This window comes from Macrotis lagotis, chromosome X (genome assembly GCF_037893015.1).
Source record: "Macrotis lagotis isolate mMagLag1 chromosome X, bilby.v1.9.chrom.fasta, whole genome shotgun sequence".
Taxonomy (NCBI): Eukaryota; Metazoa; Chordata; class Mammalia; order Peramelemorphia; family Peramelidae; genus Macrotis; species Macrotis lagotis.
Window position 1 is genome coordinate 441168151 of NC_133666.1, and position 17764 is coordinate 441185914.

Below are 17764 nucleotides of genomic sequence, written 5' to 3' on the forward strand. Positions count from 1 at the left end.
ATATTGTTTAGAAAAGGAATTCATGATGGTGAAGTACCAGTATATTGTTATCAAGAATAGATAAGGTTAAACTGAACTCATTTCCATTTTTGACACAATTTCTAGACTAGAATTTGATGGGATTCTATAAACCAGTTATTGAGAAATCAAACATTAATTGATCCCTATTATGTGCAGTATACAATCTGGTATCTAGATTAAAAATTTTCTTTTGAAATTTTTCAGGTGTGACCACTTAGTCATTTTACATTAAAATAAATTTTGCTGCATAGGTAGTAACTTTGATTTTTAGTCAAGCGTGGAGTGGTTTTGCATTGATTCTCCTAATTGATAGAAGATTGAGAAAACATTGTGTGATTGAGGCAGAAGAGGTGGTCCCTTAAAAAGAGTGTCTTCAATCTCTCCAAAGCTCTTTCAATTCCTCCCTTCCTGAGTCACATTTCATCACACCAGTATTTTATCTACCAATTAATAGACTTCATGTAAGATACTAGAGCTGGGCTAGAAACTTGGGTTATATTATATGCAACAAATATTAAGCATCCATTTATTCACACCTATGCTATTACCTTTAATTAAAAAAATGTTATCATATTATGTAATTTTTCTATCTCTTATATTTTATGTTTCTTCCTTAAGGATATGATTTTTCTCTCTCATCACATTCAACTTAGATCAATGCATACCTTGGAAACAATGTAAAGACTAACAGACTGCCTTCTGTGGGGGGTGGGGGGAGGGAAGCAAGATTGGGGAAAAATTGTAAAATTCAAAATAAATAAAATCTTTCTAAAAGGCAAAAACCCCCCACATGTCAAGCAAGTGGTTACCAACCTAAATATACATATATAGATGTATGTAAATAGTACTGGCCTTACTCTCAAGTTGCTTATAATTTAATAGGGCTGATAAGACATGTACTAGAAGAGAAATAACTAGAATATAAAGAAGAATGTCCAAAATATGTTTGATATTCTTTTGCTTTTGAAATCCTAGATTTGTTCAATATATATATTCTTTATAGGAAAAATATCTAATTGTAAAATGGATACTATTTTTTTAAAAAAAATCATTGATAGTATGTCTGCTCATTTGTGAAATAAAGCAGCTCAGTTGAGAAACTAAATTTTTCTCTCACTGAGTCTTTTCTTCCATCTGAGACTGTTTAAAATGTACATTCAGTTTACAACAAATGAATATGAAACTGATGGTTTATACATCTCTATTGAAGAGATAATATACCTTGAAGTGTCTGTTCATTTCCAGAATTTCTTGGCAGTGTAGGTGTTAACAAATTGTAGAGTTAGCCCAGCTGTACTGAGATTTTTAATTATTTTTCTCTAATTTAATGGGCATGAACTGATACCCTGAAGGTGTTTTACTTTGCATTTCTTTGATTATTGGTGAAGTTGAACATTTTTTTTCAGTTGCTTATTATAAATTTGTGTTTCTTCTCTTATAAATTATCTTGCTCATTTATCCATTGGGGAAATAAGGGTTGCCAATGGAACATTTATCAGTTTCCTTTATTTAAGTGGGATATCAAATTTGTGACTATCGTATTTGCCATAAATGTTTCCAAATGCTTATTTTTCTTTTAATTATATATTTTTGTATGGAAATTTTTATTTTTATTGTTTGCTGCATGGGGAGGGGAAAGGGAAGGGGGAGTGTTAGAAAAATGTGGAATTCAAAAGTGTGCAAAAGTATGAATGGAGAAAAGTACCTCTGTATGCAACTGGAAAAAATAAAGAAAGCAGGATTTGGAACTATGGATGGACTAAGAGACCAAGTTAGGCTTAAAGTAAGGATAAACTTCCTAACAATTAGTGCTCTCCCAAAGGTAGCCTCATTGAGGTAATGGGTCCTTCTTATTGGAATGTTTTAGGCAAAAGCTGGATGATATGTTAAGTATTGGGAATTCTTTTTTTCATATATGTATAGTCTGGATGAAGTAGTCAATTTTGAAATTATATGATTCTGTGGTTTTATTTTCAGACTGTAGTTAGTATTTCGAATAGTTTCTTAATTAGTATTTATATTCTCATTTATAATTTTGTAAAATTTACCCTAGTCATACTTTTCTGTGAATATGAAGGATTTCTTTCTTAAACATCCAAATAAAATTTCAAGTGAAATGTATAAGAAAATACCACAAATCACTTTGAATGACTGTATCTTGTAGTAGAGATGAAAGGAGAGAATTCATCCTTATATTCCCCAATTACATATTGGAGAAGATAAACTTTAAAAAATTCATTCATCTCTAAATTCTGATTTTTTCCTTTATGATAGTTTTGATTTAAACTGTTCAGTGCCTCAAGTAAATTTCCTTTGGTGATTGAAAAGTGGTTGTTACAATTTTATCAAATAGGTGTGTGATACAGATATTGCCATAGTTAAAGGGCCTTGGAATTTCAGTCAGTATGTGTTAATTGTAGGCAGATGCGTATGATTAAATAAAGTAAAAGAAATGAATTAGTTTGATTCAAAATATGTTTATTTGTGTTAGCATATACTTTATTTACCTTATTGCTGGTAGAAAAAAGTTATGAAAAGATTCTTAATATATCATCTGCAAAAGTGCCAAAAATAGGGGCAGCTAGGTGGTGCAGTGGATAGAGCACCGGCCCTGGAGTCAGGAATACCTGAGTTCAAATTCGGCCTCAAGAGCCACTTAACCCCATTTGCCTTGCAAAAATCTAAAAGATAAAAGTGCCAAAAATCAAATAGAACTTTTACTATGAGAATTACTAAGAATATAATAGTTAATTTTACCATTTTATTTGCCCCAGAACTAGGGCATTTTAGAGGCTGATCTTGAACCCAGGTTTTGACTCCAATTTCAATTCTCTATTGTCTATAGAGGCCACTCATTTGACCTTATTACGAAATAAGTTTTGCCTTTTGTTTTGATTGTGCAAGACTCAGAGAAACTAGCCACTCCTGTGTAAAAGAGGAACTTTGTCAAAGTGTGAGAGTTATAGTTTCTAGATTTGGAATTATTTTTATTTTTATTTTTTTTTTTAGTTTCACAAGGCAATGGGGTTAAGTGGCTTGCCCAAGGCCACACAGCTAGGTAATTATTAAGTGTCTGAGGCCAGATTTGAACCCAAGTACTCCTGACTGCAGGGCCGGTGCTCTATCCACTGCACCACCTAGCTGCCCCCAGATTTGGAATTATTAATGGAGATGGAGAAAAAATTGATGTTAACTAAAGAGATGAAGATAGGTGTATGGAACAAATTTCAAAATTTCCTCTGAAAAGTAACAAACACAGTGTGATCGAATACATAAATAGCTTCCTAATGAACAGGGGAAAAGAGGATATAGAAGGGGAAAGGAAAGAGGAAAGAGAAAAGTAAAAGAGGTACAGAGTGAAGTAAATTGTATCAGAACATTTTGAGTCATGAAGCTCAGACAATTCTGAACTGAACTAATATACTAAAAAATTTGAGTTGGTGATAGTAATGGAGAACTTAATATTCACAAATACTGAAAATAATATTCAGTTTAAACCTCAAGACTGTACCATATGAGGTCAGTCAGATAATGTGTTTTTCATTACCACATTAATGAGCCTCAGGTGACTCTATAGATGTATTGATGAAGCCTTATTGTTAGTATGGGTATTTACTATTGTAAATGGGGTGATAGACAGATAGCTTGCTGTGATTTGATAGGTAAGTGGAAGTCCTGTTATATTTCAAAACCATTTGTAGAGTTGCTTGTTTCTTCCCAAAGTAAGTATTGGACCAAAGGTCTATGCTTGATCATGGTTTAGAATACTTAGAACTCAAGTTTAGGTATTTTTTGTTAAAAATAGTTCTTATGAAAAAGAATAAGTTCTTTTCTAAATTCCATGTCTAAGTTTCCCTTGTATCCTTCAAAAAGTCAGTCAGATAGCAGGGTATGGAACATATTGCTTCTATTCAAGACCTGAGTTCAAATCTTGATTTGGACCCTTGAAGCAAGTTACCTAATCTTTCTCACCATCAGTTTTCTCATCAGTAAAATGAGGGGGTTGGATTGGATGGTTTTTAAGTTTCCTTTAAGCTGTATATCTGTGATCCTAAGGAGATTAGCTACGGTGACTGCCTTTTTCCTTATCTCTAGTTTTGCACATAATGGTTGAAACTGCTACTGCCAATTTTGTGTAGTGTAGTTTTTACCACATTGATAATAACATATATGCTGAAAAACTGAGAATAAAAGTGTCAAGTAATTTGCTGGAGATAGAAAGCTCTAATTTTTCTTCTTTTTTTTTCCTTCAAAGATTACCCTGAAGGCAATAATTCAAGTGATTATCTTGCTCAAACAACAATGTATCTTCCAGAAAACTTCACATATTCTCCTTACCATCCATGCCCAGAAAAGCTACCTTACATGAGTAAGTGAAATCTATGGTTAATTCAGTGAAATATTTGTGCCATGATTCATACTACAATGGAACCATCATCTCACTGATATGAGAATTTCCTCCATTAGTGAAAATTACAACCCATTCATGCCTTTTCATTCTCTATAATTTCTGTTCATGTTCTTCCATAGATCCTGCATAAAATTCTGCAAGGGACCAATAGAAATCTTTTCATTTTGCAGATTAGGAAACTGAGACAAAATCAGGTTAAGTGACTTGACCAGTCTCATGGGTAATAAGTGGTAAAACTGGAATTTGAACCCAGGTCCTACTATTCCAATGCTTTTTTTGTTTACTGAATTGAGACCTTCTAGTTTTTTTCTTCTTTTTTTATATGTCATGGTCTCCCTTATAGCCTCATAGCATAAAGGCTAATCTTTTTTTGATCTATAATTTCTCAGTCATATCCCTTATGCTACTTCTTAAACATGGGTCATTACTGAAAATATGCTTGTTTGTGTCCACCATGCATCTCTTCATTGATCTTTGGAACAACCAACCTACAATTTTCATTGCTAAGATGATGATGCTAATGATAGCTAGTTTTATTATATAGCTTTAAGATTCACAAATCACTTTACACATATTATTTCATTTGAGTCTCACAACAACTCTATGAAGCAGGTGCTACTTTTGCACATTTTACAGTCTGAGAAATGTTGAGGGATTTGCCCAGGGGTCACAGAGCTAATTAAATATCTGAGGTGGGATTTGAATTTAGGTCTTCCTGCCTCCAAGTCCAATACTCCATTTATCTCATCACCCAGCTGATGGTTGTTCTTAAATTCTCAACTATATAGTTTTGTCAATAGATTATTATTATTATTAAAAAGATGAATTTTTATGCAAAGGATCAATTTGGAATTGTTAAAACTTTTCTTAAATGCAACTGATTCCTCTCTTTCCCTTCTCTTCAATTTTTAGTCCTGCTCATTTTTCATCTGATGGAAAATATCTATAGATGCTATTTATTTTTTAACTTAAAACATCAAATCATAATTATAATTATTTTTTGCCTTACCCCATTTTTCATTCATTCATTTATTTTATTCACTCATTTATTTATTTATCTATCTACTTATTTATTTTTTTAAATTAATTAATTAATTTTTTCTTTCTTACTCTCTTTTCAAGTGTCTTTAAGAAACACACAATCCTCCTTACAAGCCAAAGTGTCATCCAAAGCCATATCATTTCTTGAACTATTTGTGCCCTTTCCCCTAGGCTCATTTACTTTCACACTTTACCCCTCTGGGTAATTAACTAGATGCTGTTTCTTAAAAACTTAAAATAGAGGCAGGCCTCTTAACATAGGTTAGATTATTTTTCTTATAAGCTCTTGATAGAGAAAAGTAGCTCAAGGAATTTTATTGAACATCTATGCTTCTCTTAGTCACTGAGAGGCAGTGTGATCCAATAGAATGAACACTAAAGCTTGGAAGTAGACCGTTAACTCCACCAGTTTTCACTATGTGACAAAGGAATGTCTTTGAGTCTATTCCCTACAAAATGGACAAAATAAAACTTGTATTTCCTATCCCCTGGGAATATTGAATAAAGGCATAGGTTCATAGACCCTTAAAAGTGGGGACTTCAGAGATCCTTTAATCCCAAGGGGTTCTTAACTAAAGATTTATTGCCATTGGTCAAGTTATGTTTTATTATAGCCTTTGTATTTTACAAATAAAGGAATCAAGGATGATAGAGATGAAATTATTTATTCAAAGTAATGCAGATCATAATTAATAGAACTGAGATTTAAAACTCAGGTCTTATAAACTGTAAACCACTATGAATGTGAACCTGTGTTTTCTTTTCTAAAATATGAAGGTTATCATCTGAGCAATAATGAAACTGTTGGGGCAGATAGGTGGCGCAGTGGATAGAGCACAGGTCTTGAAGTCAGGAGGATGGGAGTTTGAATCAGGTCTCAGACACTTTGCCAGTTACTAGCTATGTGTCAGTCACTAAGCCCTGATTACCTCACATCCAGGGCCATCTCCTGTCATCCTGATACATATCTGGCCACTGGACCCAGATGATTCTGTTGGAGAAAAGTTGAGGCTGGTAACTTAGCACAGCATCCCCAATTCAAATCCAATATATGTGCTTGTCATGACATCAGCTCCCTGATGTGATCTTCTTCTTCAAAAATGAAGGACAAATGTTAAAGAAACTGTTGGGAAATGTTTTTTGCAGACAGGCCATTTATAAAAATCTGCATTTAGTCTTATCCATGGTTACATGAAATGTCTTTTTCCCTGGCATTGGCTATATTGATTATTATATTAGATCACTACAGCTAGAAATCTTGTTGACAAAATACTGAGAGGGTTGCATTGGCAATGAGGAATTACACTTTTGAATCTTTAAAAAATTATTTTATTTTATTTTTGATTTGTGAAATAAAAAACATTTCTACAACATAGAAGAATAATAAAATGATTGTACATTGAAGCTGCAAGTCTGTCATGTGCGATCTACAATTCCTTTTAAACATTTAATAAATGTATTATATAAATTTACTTTTTCCTTTTTTCTTCCTGCAGATGACTACAATTAGACACAAAATATCTATAACTATATCTATATTTAATTCCATGTATGTATATACACAAACACACATATATGTAAAATCCTCCTATATATATATTTCTATTTATCGGTTTTTCCTATGGATGTAGATAATCTCTTCCTTCATAGATTCTTTGTAGTTAATTTGGGCATTTGTAATAGTCAAAATGATTTACTCAATCAAAAGTTACTCTTAAAATAGTACTGGTGTTACTGTGTATGCAACATTCACATGCTTCTACTTATTTTGCTCTCCATTATTTCATGCAAGGCTATTCATGTTTCTCTGAGATTTTTGAGCTCACCATTTTACATTTACAGCACAGTATTCTATCATGATCATACACTTCAACTTGTTCAGCCATTCCCCAATTGATGGGTATCTCTACAATTTCCATTTCTTCACTATCACAACCTTTATAAATATTTTAGAACATACAGGTTTTCCTTTTTCTTTAGTTATCTTAAAATACTGAATCTGGACCTGTGGCCTCATGTTGAGATCACATGTGAATTAACCCTGATGATGCCATTATTTAAAAGACAATGTACCTTCTCTTCTAGTACACATAAAAAGTGGATTTATTATAATGAAAGGTTCTGAGTTTGTATCTTACTGCATTACTGAAAGAGAGTGGAAAGGGGAGCCAAGAATAGAAACATATGACTTTAGTATCTGGACTCAAGAAGACAGGCAGGAAAAAACCTTTTATTAAACACTTGCTCTCTGCCAGCTACTGTGCTAAGTGCTAGGGATACAAATACAAGCAAAAGATAGATAGAACCAACACTCAAAGGATCTGCATTCTAATGGAGGAAGACATCAACAAAAAAAGGGAGCTTAAAAAAAAGAATATGGTGAGAAAGCTTAGAGAATTGAAAATACAGCCAAGAGAGGAATAAAATGTGCCTGACTTGAGCTTGGCCTTAAAATGGAGGCACTAGAAACAATTTACCAATGGGAGAAGGGAGCTGGTATGTTGCAAGAATGTTCCAAGTTGAGAAAATTCAATAAAGATAAAATAGCCAATGAAAACAGCTTTTATGTTTATATGACTTACATTAACATGGACAGAAATGAGTTGGATAATAGGATTATTAGGTTAATTGAAAGCTGGTTGAGTGATCCTACACTAAGAGTAGTTATAATTGGATGAATATTAACTTTAGGCAGGTGTATCCAAAAGAGTGTCCCAGGTAAATGTTCTTAGCTGGGTTGATCTGAATTTTCATCAATGATTTTTGTAGAAGCCTGGATGGCACAGGCTCTCAAGTATGCTCAAACTAGGGAAAGTTAAGCAACTATTGCATATCAAAAGGTTTAAAAAGGTAGGCTAGAATCTATTATGATTCAGCTTATATAAAGCTCTATTCTTGGGTTCAAATGTCACCTATACAGGTTCAGGAAGCAAACAATTCATGTGAAGATGTTCTTCAGAGTTTTAGTAATCTGTAATGGTAACATTTCAAAGTGGCTTCTAACCATTTGTTATGTTTGTATACTAGGTGCTGGAGAGACCAAGACAGAAATGAAATGATCTCTGCCTTCAAGGAATCTAAATTCTATAGAAGGCATTAACAATTCACATATAATATTATGCAAAAAAAGGTAATTTGTGCAGGAAAGCACTAGAAATCTAAAGAAGATCATGAAAGCCCCTTTTAAAGAAGGTAGAACTAAACTTTGTTAGAATTGGAATTTTTCTCCTTGTTCAGATATGAGGAGGGACTATATCACATGCATAGGGGACAGATATACAGGCACAGAGATAGGAGATGGAATGTCAAATTGTGGATCATAAAAAATATCAGGTAGGTCGGACCATAGGATGTAAAAAAGAAAAATAATAAGTAATAATTCAGGAAAGACAAATTGGAGTCAAGTTATGAAAGGCTTTAAATAAGCCAGATGGTGAAGTTTGTGTTTAACCCAGAGGTACTTGGGAGCCACTGCCTTATTGAGAACAGGACTGGCATGACTAGACCTGCTTTTTAGGAAAATTACTTTGACATATATGTAGTGGTGGAATTAGAGTGAGAGACTTGAGATCAATTAGGAGGCTATTAATAGTTGTCCAAGTTAAGGGTTATGAGGGCCTAAACTAGTATGTTGGCTATGTAAACATGTAGAAGAGGGGAAGTGAGAAATGTTATGAGATAGAATTGTGAAGATTTGGTGATTTATGGAATTGTGAATTTAGAGAGTGTGAAGAATGAAGAATGCCTGAGGTTTTGAACCTGGGAAATGGTGATGACCTTGACAGATGTAAGGAAATTAAGAAGTATGGGTTTGGGAAGAAATATAATGAACTCTATTTTGTTTATGTTATATTTGAAATGTTCAAAGAACATACCCAATTTGAAATATTTAATGGTCAGTTCATGAAAAGAAATTAGACTTCAGGAGAGAAATTTGGGTTGGATATATAGGTTTGCATATGATCTTCAGTGAGGTGATAAATATATAGTAGTTAATGAGGTCACCAAGAGAGAAGTTGCCTTTAGGATATAGCCTTAGAATTTGTGGAGTAGAAATAGGAGAAATCTGGAGTATTGAGGAGTGGTCAGGTAAGTAGAAAGAAGAATCAAGAGAGCATAGTTCTTGGCACCTAATGCTCAGTAAATGCCTGGTGACTGATTGGCCAATTAGGAAGCTATTGCAATAATATAGGTAAATGATGGCAAGGTAGTAGTCTGTGTAAGTATTGAGGAGATAGATTTGAGAAGTGTCAACATCATGGAAAGGGTTCAAACCTGGAATCCTGACAGGATAGGATGATCTAGACAAATATAAAGGAGTTTTTTTTGGGAAAATAATGAAATCTGTTTTGGACATGTTAAATTCAAAGTTCTTTCAGGGAATCCATGAAGCAGTTAATGATGCAAGCTAGTGCTCAGGAGAAAACCTTAGAAACCATACACACTCAGATAACTAACCTATGAAACAATCTCTGAAGAGAAAAACCCTTGTGGAAAAGGGGCCCTCCATCCCCACCACCATGCTTCTGGTGGGACAGACAGAAAGCAAATGACATGTACCAGCAGGGCCAAGTCATCTTGACCATCATGTATCCTTAAACAATGGTAGAGGGAGCACAGAATCCTAAGTCCAAGAGTCTCTAGAACATTCATCCCTTTATTTCAGCCATTATCATGGAGGGCAACTCTTGTAGAGAAGAGATCCTATCATTAGCAATATCACTTGTAGACCAACTACCATCAATGAGTAGATATGCTCCAGAGTATCAAGAACAACAGCACCTTTACTTCCTACCACATACCACTGTTTCTGCTTTCAAACTGACTTCTGTAGTCATTATCTAGGAGAAGAACCCCCTGTAGAGATATGACCTGGCAATCTGTGGGCATTGTAACCACAGCTACTGAAGACCCAGAAAATAAAACTCATCATCAAAATCTTTGGCACTGTCAAATGACCCAACATCAGAAACCAATATTTTTTTCAATGGAAATGACCTTAAAGAAGATGTAGGGTACATTGCCATGTACCCTAAGGACTCCTGGGCCTTTCCATGTGACTTGTACCTGAAATCTTCTTTATTTGTTATATTCTCCAATTAGAGTGTGAGATGCTTGAGAACAATGACTTTTATTTTTGTGTTCTCAGTCTAGGCTTTGTCTATAGAAATTAATTACTAAATTTTTTTGTTTATTCATTTCTTCATCAGATACATAGATCTGGGAGATAATTTACCTAATTAAACTCATAGGACTCATTAAGCAGAGAGAAGAGAAATAGGTATAGAACGAGTTTTGTTTAAGACCCATAGTTGGAGGCATATGGGTGATGATCCAGCAAAAAAAAAGGCAGAAAGGAGGTCAAATCTGAACTGGATTTCATTACATTTCTGAGTTGTTCTATCCAACTAGATGTTGTAGAAAGATTGCTTTTTCTTAGATTAAAGGATTAAAGGGCACAACTGAAATTTTTTTTGGTGGATGTAAAAATATGCGTAGCATCATTTGGAGCAGATTTAGTTTTTATTATTATCAAAATGATAATTAATCTTTAGTATGTTAACCTTTAAATTACCCAAATGACTTCCATTTTGGGGGAAGAAAGGTTATTTTTTTCCTTCCATGAATTCCATTTTGATTTATAATTATTTTTATGCTCTTTTTTGTCATATATGGGGCAGTTTCCTTTCAAGTGTACAACTTTGATGATGGCTACAATCTTTAACATTAGTCACTTGTAGGAAGAGAACCAAGGGAGAATAGTGTCACAAAAACCCTTACAGGAGAACGTATCCAGGAGAAGAGGGTGATTCATAATGTTAGTGGTTATAGAGGGAAATCAAAACCAAGATGGTGGAATAACAGGAAGTAGTGTAGTGAGTCTCCCCTCCCTTCTTCCCAAACAAAAAAGTAAAAGACCCTCAAACTTCTTTAAATAGATATGGAAAATCCTCATGGGGAAATCCAGAAAAATTTTTCCTAGTTTATGTGGACATAGGGAGACAGAGAGGTATGCAGACACTGGGGATAGAGTCAAGCCAGGAGCATGCTATGTGAAGAACACTCTAGCCCTTGGGGTGATGATGTGAACCTTGTCAAGAAGATTTTTCACCAGGACCTCACTAGAGCCATTGCAAGTCACTGCTATGGGGACTACCAAGTAGCAGATTTATTACTCACCACCTTGTGATAGGCTACAGATCCAGGATACATGAGAAGGGTACATGTGTCCTAGGGTGGCCCTAGAGGCCTACGTGGACTGAGAAAGGAGAGAGAAGCAAGCAGCACTTATACATCTCAGACTTCAGAGGGAAGTCTTAGTTCCAGCATCTATCCTAATTTGCAGTAGAAAAACTAAAGCAGGAATCCCAAAGGGGAGCCCATGATTGTGTCATTCTAATCCAGCAGAACTTTCTATATAGGATAGGTTTTGTATTTAGTTATGTGAATCATATTTTATCCCACAGCAAGGCATCTGGGGGTAATATGTTCAATTTTGAGCATTATATTTTAGAAAGGATTTTGGCAAACTGTAATGCTTCCATAAGACTGTGATCAGCATCAGAAGGAGATTGGAGACCAATTTAGGTGTATAGTGGGGGTAGACTACATCTAATGAAGCTTAGCTGAGCTCTTATAGCTACTTCTGAAAAAGTTCATCTCTCAGGATTACTGTTTGGTCACCTGTTTTCAGGAAAAGATGGATAAACAGAGGAGGCAGCCAGAAAACCAAGGTTCTGTCTTGGATTAACCTAGCCAATAACTGTGCTCACTACCACATATTAGCAGTCACTGTGCTTTCACGAGGTGGGAGGGAGAATTCTCCTCTTTCTTCTCATGGGGAACCCCAAACTCTACAGATGGTAGGGGAGAGCCCAGAGTAGTTTTTTTTTTTAAGGATATCTAAATGGGCTGCTTTTCCTGGCCCATTGGTCACTCCTCTTTTATATAGCTCCTTCCCCCATTGCCTAATATTATGTGGACCAAAGGATTGCTGTCACCTTAAAATCCTTCAGTGCTATGTAGATCTGCCCCTCAAAGCAACTTAGGGGTCTCAGGTCAACTTCATTTGTATTTTGTAAGATGGTCCTGGGAAAACCATTTCCATACATGCTTCATGAAATGTGCTGCAAATATATCAGTTAAAGGATTTGGGAATATCCAGCCTAGAGAAGATTTAGGATGAAAATGAAATCTGCCTTTGAATATTAGAAGGGCTGTCATATGGTTAAGAGATTAGACTTGTGTAGAGCTCCAGAAATCAGAATTAGAATTGTCAAGAATCATATTTCATCCATAAATAAAGAAAACTTTTCCTGAGAGATCTGTCTTGAAGTGAAATGGCTACCATGGGATTCCCATTACTGAAATTATTCAGGGAAGAATTCAGTTCTGATAGAGGAGTTTTATCAATTTTAAATAGAAATAGGTGCTACTAAATTGTATATGTGTCCCTGTAAGATGCATTTTGGCTTCAAGGACCTCAAATTAAGCTTATCTGTGTTAATTGTTTTTTTTAATTTATTGTGTTAAATATTTCCTAGAAAATTTTTTTTCTGGTTTGGGCCACTCTCAGTAGTGTTGGCACCTGGAATAGTTTAATTGGAACTTGTAAGGGAGATACTGACCTTCGAAGGGGAGAAAATTGGTGTTGGGGAAGAGACAGACTTCAGTATATTATTTCCTGATTTAATTAATCTTACAAACTCTGTTGAGCTTTGCTTATGCTATACCAGTGCAAGAGCTTTTAGCATTCTCTACGTTTTTGTTTCTCTGGGACAAAGGTCTGATCACTCCACCTAAGTTGCATATCTCTTTTCAAGACTGAAATTAGTCTTGATAATGTTTTGTTGTTCTTGCTATTCAGTCATTTTCAGTTGAGTCCAGTTCTTCTTGATACCACTTAGGGTTTTCTTGGCAAAGATACTGAGTGTTTACCAGTTCTCTGGCTCATTTTACAGAGGAGGAGATTGAATTAAACAGAGTTAAGTGATTTTTGTCTAGGTCTGAACTGCTTAGTAGGTGTCTGAGGTCAGATTTAAACTTATGTCTTCTTAACTCTAGGTCCAATACTCTTTTCACCTAACTATGCCTAATAATGTTCTAATGAATGAGAAATTGAATAAATGTGTAAAGTTGAAATAATCATAAAAAGTTTTACAGTTGGCTAAAACTTCTTAAAATGTTAAGTTTAGTAGATTTTTGAAAATGTTGATAAAATATCTATATATTAAACCAAATTAATAACCAGATAAAGTAATTTTTAAATTTCTGAAGATTATTATACTATATATATGATAAAAATGCATTTATAATAAGGTTAACTAGGTTGTTTTTAATTCAGCATGGTCAACAGTAGAGGAAAAAACTGGAGTATGTGATTTAAATTTTTCTTAAAGAGTTCTATCAGAATATAACTTGTTCTTCAAGGTCAAGTTAAGATGAAATATCTGGTTAAATCTTTTTCGGTAACAATATCAAGGCTTTGAATGAATTATTCAATGTTAGTTTTAATATTTATAGATACTCTAGAGGCAAATCTGAACTGGATTTTATTACATTTCTGAGTTGTTCTATCCAACTAGATGTTGCAGAAAGACTGCTTTTTCTTAGATTAAAGGATTAAAGGGCACAACTGAAATTTTTTTTGGTGGATGTAAAAATATGCGTAGCATCATTTGGAGCAGATTTAGTTTTTATTATTATCAAAATGATAATTAATCTTTAGTATGTTAACCTTTAAATTACCCAAATGACTTCCATTTTGGGGGGAAGAAAAGTTTTTTTTTCTTTCTGTGAATTCCATTTTGATTTATAATTATTTTTTGCTCTTTTTTGTCATATATGGGGCAGTTTCCTTTCAAGTATACAACTTTGATGATGGCTACAATCTTAAACATTAGTACTATAGCAAAACTGTAACAGTTCTTTTTCATGTTTCCAATGTGGGTTTAAATATTAAAAACTAACAAAAAGGGAAAAGAGAAAGAATCTATCAGTAATAAATTTGCTGTGGAAACTGTTCACTCTAAAAGGGAAGGGAGTAGCATGGGAGCTGTATATGTATTTGGTATACAAAGGATTAGCTGCAGAGGTTGTATGTATAAAGAAAGGGAGACAAAATACATAATGAAATTGAACGGGCAAGCTTGACGTTTGTAGTCTCTTAATTTCATTAATTTAGATGTGAGTGGGAAAACAATTGGTTCTTTCAAATGAAGTATATTATATCATTAAGAAGCATCTAGAAGCAGGTAGGTTCCACAGTGGATAGAGCACTGCCCTTGGAGTCAGGAAGATGGGAAATTGAATCTAGCCTTAGACACTTAACACTAGCTGTGTGACTTGGGCAAGTCACTTAACCCTGATTGCCTGAAATCCAGGGCCATCTCTAGTTGTCCTGATTCGTATCTGGCCACTGGATGCAGATGGCTCTGGAGGAGGAAGTGAGGCTGGTGACTTAGCACAGCACTCCCTGGCTCAAATCTAATTCATGTGCTTGTCTTGGCATCATCTCCTTGTTATCATGGTCTTCTTCGAGAACAAAGGACAAAAATCACCATTATGTTAAAAGGTTTTTTTAAATTGTAGAGTCAGTTTTTTTGTTTCTTTGTTGTTTTTGCAAGGCAAATGGGGTTAAGTGGCTTGCCCAAGGCCACACAGCTAGGTAATTATTAAGTGTTTGAGGCCCGATTTGAACCCAGGTACTCCTGACTCCAGGGCCGGTGCTTTATCCACTGTGCCACCTAGCCGCCCCTAGAGTCAATTTTTAAAACAATTCCTTCTAATAGTCATGAAATTTTTAGAGATCATTTTATCCAATCTCAGCTCCTTTTCTTCCTCCCCAAATATATCAGTCTCTAATGGGTAGACAAGATCATCTATTTTCTGCTTGAGTACTTCTGGTATTGGGCAGCTCAGTATCTTATCAGACAGTCTAGATCTTGAAGTTCTTCCATATATTCATTGAAACCAAATTTTCTACATTGTAACTTCTGCTAATCAGTGTTAGTTCTCTTTTGAAGTCAAAGGGAGTAAATGTCATCCTTATTGCATGTGATAGCCCTACATGTACTTGAACATCTGTATTGCTTTAGGTGAAATAATTTCATAACACTTTGACAGTAGGGTTATTGTAAAGATCAGTGAGATTTTATATATATATATATGTAAATTACTTTGTGAGCCTTAAACTACTCTGTAACTATAAACTATTCTTATTTTTACCATTCTGATTACTCTTCTCTGAATAGGGTCCAATTTTTCAATGTCCTTATTAAACTGTGGTACTCAAAAGTGGATGATCTCCCAGTTGTGGTTTGACCAGTTAGATATATTTCCTTTGATCTGGATATTCTACTTTTATTAATGCAGTTTAAGATTGAAATAGCAGTCCCCAAATTAATGCACAATATTGATTCCCATAGAACTTTCATTCAACTAACACCCCAAGATAAATTTCCTTCATGTGAACTGCTTTAAAGACAAAAAGTCAAGTTTTCTCCAGCCTATTCTTATACAATTGATTTTTGGAACTTAAACTCAAAGTTTTATTTTTATCTCTTATTAAGCTTCATCTTGTTGTTGTCTCATTCCAGCCTGTCAAAATAATTTCGAATTTGATTCTTTCAGCTAAGAAAATAACTTTTTTCCTAGTTTTTTGTCAACTACAAAATTAATAAGTGCCTGTTCTTAAATACTAAGCTAAAACAGTGTTTAGTATTAATGCATATTAACACTGAGATTGAAAGGGTGCTATCTGTATGATTAATAGCATATTTACTCAGGTAACCATATGTTAATTGGAGGAAATAGTAATTCCTGGAGGCAGACTTAAGTAGATTTGATTTTTTTCTGTCATTTCTGTTTCTGTCCCTGGGAAGGAAAGATTATAGCTGAAGAAATATTTCCAGAAAACTAATAGGCACAATATGCTGGCAATTTAACCTTACATGAGAAGATAAAATTACCTAGTAGCAAGAGATTACAAAATAATATTAGCAGAAGTGAAACTATTGCAATGATCAAAATTAATTGAGATTAGAGAGAAAAGGAGAACTAAATTTTTACATTTGCTTCTTGCTTCAAAGAAATTTCCCAGTATCACTATGAAATTTAATTATTTTTTTTTGTATTATGATGTTCAGGCTTTTTTTGGCTTGTATTCATCAATCAATCAATAAGCATTAATTGAGTATGTAGTATGTGTAAGACACCATGCTAAACTCTGTACAAAGCTCTCAAGGAGCTCACAGTTTAATGGGAAAGACACATGCAAACAACTATATACAAAATATATACACAATAAAAGTGGAGATAATCTATATTGGGAACTAATTGGAATAAACAGTATGGGAAAAGCTTTCTTTAGAAGATGAGATTTTAGCTGGAGTTAAAGGCAGGAGACAGAAATAAGAAGAGAACATTCTAGACATGGAAAACATTCAAGTAAAATGTTCAGATTTGGGATATAGAGTCTCTTGTTCAAGGAGCAGAGAGGAAACCAGACTAGATCCAAAGGTATTGGGAGGAGATTATAAGCTGTTAGAGGATAGAAAAAGTGTATGGGAGCATAAGTTATGAAGGCCTTGGAATATCAAAGAGAGAATTTTGTATTTGTTTTTGGAGGAGATAGGGAGCTACTGGAGTTTATTGAGTAGAGGGGATTACTCTAGTAATTTCAGTCTGTTTTCCTTATATTCTTCTCTTGCTCATTTTCTGATTCTTTCCCTGAAGGCTAAACCTCAAAAACCTTCTAAACCTCCTCCTATACTGGACAATTCACATTTTATTAACCTCAGTTTGTGTTTCAAAACAGTTCTGGAGGGAAAAGAACTGGTCACATCTGGGTGCTGGGCCTTTCTGACAGATTTGTTGAATGTTGAGTCCCTTCTCAGACTCCCTTATCTTTTCCCCAGGTGAGCATTGGAGACAAGAGAGACAAGTTCTTCCTTTGTGTGCCAAGGTCTCCATTTATTTATCAAAATATAAGTGCTTAAATATTCTTCCCATTCTTTAATCCACTTCCACTACCACTCCCATGGCACCTAGTAAAACAAAGTTCTGGTGCTCAAAGGCACCAGGTGATGAAGAGTTACAATATTCCCACACACAACAGTCCCTAACAATTGGATCCATAATACTTTGACATCCTGTTCCAGTTCCTTTTCTTTCTTAGTTTTCTAACTCAGTATTATTGCAGTAGAGAGCATTGTGGTCTCAGTCAGAGTAATGTTCTTCCCAAATCATTGGGAAATAAGACATAAGACTCATGATTCTGCCAGAGGGGAA

The 17764-nt window shown here is 34.5% G+C and overlaps 1 protein-coding gene across 2 annotated transcripts in view; it reads left to right on the top strand.

Annotated features, from left to right (window-relative positions):
• The window catches only part of B4GALT6 (beta-1,4-galactosyltransferase 6), an 88465-nt gene that overhangs the window by 28321 nt on the left and 42380 nt on the right, over positions 1–17764 (top strand). For both annotated transcript variants that reach the window (XM_074202426.1, XM_074202427.1), the window contains exon 3: positions 4277–4390. In XM_074202426.1, the coding sequence (XP_074058527.1) occupies positions 4277–4390 (114 nt within the window). The remainder of the gene's footprint in view (positions 1–4276; positions 4391–17764) is intronic.